This window comes from Mustela putorius, unplaced genomic scaffold, assembly GCF_011764305.1.
Source record: "Mustela putorius furo isolate JIRA1106 unplaced genomic scaffold, ASM1176430v1.1 tig00003859_pilon_pilon_pilon, whole genome shotgun sequence".
Classification (NCBI taxonomy): Eukaryota; Metazoa; Chordata; class Mammalia; order Carnivora; family Mustelidae; genus Mustela; species Mustela putorius.
This window is the reverse complement of record NW_025422011.1, coordinates 35258301-35261353: the sequence shown is the minus strand read 5'-3', so window position 1 is coordinate 35261353 and position 3053 is coordinate 35258301. Positions and strand designations below refer to the sequence as shown.

Below are 3053 nucleotides of genomic sequence, written 5' to 3'. Positions count from 1 at the left end.
TTATTTTATAACTTCACTACCAATGCATGTCTCATTAAATTCTGGTTATTTCACACACTGCATTATAAAAGGAAGCATTTAATTAAAGCCTGAAAGAAAAGGAGATTTTTTTTTATATCTGGCTCCTTATCCTATAATTGTGCACTAAGTCAGTATGTTTATAATTACAGACTTTCACCCAGTGTAGGTGGGCTCTGAGATTAAGTGAAATGAAAAGAGAAGGAATGTCTGAGTCTCTTTAGCAAAGAGAATCTTTCAAGAAAAGGGCTTGGCCACTGGACATGGTTTTTCTGATGGCATCTTTGACCTCCTTGTTCCTCAGGCAGTAGATAATAGGGTTGAGCATGGGAGTAAAGACTGCATATATGGCTGAGATCATTTTGTTAGAATTGAATGATGCAATGGCCCGAGGTCGGACATACATGAAGATCACAGCTGTATAGAAGATGACCACCACTGTAAGGTGAGAGGCACAGGTGGAGAAGGCCTTCCGCTGTCCAGTGGCTGAGGGAATTTGCAGAACAGTAGAGACAATGAAGCCATAAGAAAGGACAGTGGCTGAAAGGGGAAACACAAGAATGAGAATGGCTAGCACAAAGTCTACCATCTCAGCCATAGAAAAGTCCATGCAGGCCAGTTTGAGGATAGGGGAAACATCACAGAAAAAATGGTTCAAGATATTATTGCCACAGAAAGTGACTTGGGAGATGAAGTATACCTTTGCCATGGAGATGGTGAAGCCACTCACCCAGGAACTGAGAGTCAGCTGCACACAAAATCCTGTGGTCATCATGGCTGGATAACAAAGAGGACAACATATAGCCACATAACGGTCATAGGCCATGGCAGCCAAGAGCACACATTCAGTACAGGCAAGTGAGATGAAAAAATAGAGTTGGATCATGCATCCCAGGAAGGAGATGGTATTGGGATGAAGTAGGAATCCAGCCAACATCTTGGGGACAGTGACAGATACATACCAAGTCTCCAGAAAGGACATGGTACCCAGAAAATAGTACATGGGCTTGTGCAGGGACCCAGTGATCCATATAGTGAGAATGATGACCAAATTCTCCAATAGCACAAACAGATAGGTGATGAGGAAGAGGAAGAAAAGCAGAACCTGTAGCCATGGGGAAGAAGGGAAACCCACCAGGATGAATTCACTAATATGGGTGATATTTTCCTTTGACATGGCTAGGACACCAATAGACAAAGGATTTAATGAAAATAGCATGAGTGAGATCCACATTAGCAACAAGGTGCCCTCAGGCTACAGGTACTTTATCATTAAATTTAACACTGGTCCACAGTCTGGTCCTGGGGTGTGATCTGAGAGGCACGAGAGACCACAAGATCCTCTTCAGAAAATCAGACATTAGAACAGGACCTGAAAATAAATCCACCAAAGACACAAAGTTAAGAATCTCAAAGCAGAATCATGAGGTCAGATTCAGGATTTAGGCCTTCAGATCTGGGTCAGAAGGAAGTGTTCAGGTAAGGAGTAAATACTTTCCTTATCAGCATATTTTCAGATTTTATAAGCAGCTATAAGGCAGGAAACCATCATGATTGGAATAAGTGCAAAGGATGGTTTAGGGCAAGGCAAGAAAGCAGGGTAGTTCAAATTCTGGAGAAAATGAAAGCAGAAGACGAACTGGAAAACACTCTCCTAAGAGTGTTTGTGAGTGTTTGTGAGTGACTTTGGCCTATGCCTCAGCTATTTAGTATGTCTATTGAAAATGCTGGCAAAGCTAGTTAACAATTACTTGCCTATTTTTAGGGCCATGGCTTAAAAAATTGAATGAAGAAATGCCTGCTCTATTTATTTTTAAATTTTATTTATTTTTTTAAAATTTCTTTTCAGTGTTCCTGAATCCATTGTTTTTCCACCACACCCAGTTCTCCATGCAATATGGGCCCTCCATAATACCCACCACTAGGCTCACCCAATGTCCCACCTCCTTCCCCTCCAAAACCCTCAGTTTGCTTTTCAGAAATGCCTGCTCCATTGAGTAATTAAATACATTTGGATGTTTTTGATGGCTTCTAATGATAATGTTATGTATATAGATATATGATAGTTGTATGTATACATATAAAATAGTTCACATTTGATGTCAAATTAATTTGTATAGTTCATCTATACCCTCTCCAAAGACTGGTTCAAAATTTTTGTGCTGCCAGAAGTGTTACATGATTAATTCTATCTACTCCTTGACCCTGAAATTTCTCAATATGAACACGACTGAACACAAGTTGCATATAAAGAGCTGCCTTGAGAGTGGAGAGTAAGGAACTTCAACAACCCAAAAGAGTCCTGGGCTTCTTAGGGCCAATAGAATCTGAGGAGAGAATTGAAATTTAAAAATGCTTTCTTCATAAGTAGGGATAGAAGAAAGAGAAAAGTAGAGATAGAAGTTGGAGCACTGGGTATTTTTTTTTTTTTTTTTTTTTTAAAGATTTTATTTATTTATTTGACAGAGAGAAATTACAAGTACACTGAGAGGCAGGCAGAGAGAGAGAGAAGGAAGCAGGCTCCCTGCTGAGCAGAGAGCCCGATGCGGGACTCGATCCCAGGACCCTGAGATCATGACCTGAGCCGAAGGCAGCGGCTTTACCCACTGAGCCACCCAGGCGCCCGAGCACTGGGTATTATATGCAACTAATCAATCATTGAATATTACATCAAAAATTAATGATGTACTATATGTTGGCTAATCAAATTTAAATTTTAAAAAGGGGGGAAACAGGGAGTTGAGGGAAATTGGAAGGGGAGATGAACCATGAGAGACTATGGACTCTGAAAAACAATCTGAGGGTTTTGAAGGGGTGGGGGTTGGGAGGTTGGGGGACCCAGGTGGTGGGTATTATGGAGGCATATATGGCATGGAGCACTGGGTGTGGTGCATTAACAATGAATTTTGTCATGCTATTTGTTATGCATAACAAATAGCATGTTACGCATAACAAATAGCATGACAAATAGCATGACAAAATTCATTGTTATGCATAACATGCATTTGTTATGCATAACAAATAGCATGGAGGAC

General features: G+C 40.5%; 1 protein-coding gene across 1 annotated transcript; it reads right to left on the bottom strand.

The window, feature by feature from the left end:
• Positions 1-238: 238 nt before the first annotated feature.
• LOC101680293 (olfactory receptor 6) lies at positions 239-1195 on the bottom strand. Its single transcript, XM_004782455.2, has one exon. The coding sequence runs from the start codon at positions 1193-1195 to the stop codon at positions 239-241; it is 957 nt and encodes a 318-aa protein (XP_004782512.2).
• Between the last annotated feature and the right edge of the window lie 1858 nt (positions 1196-3053).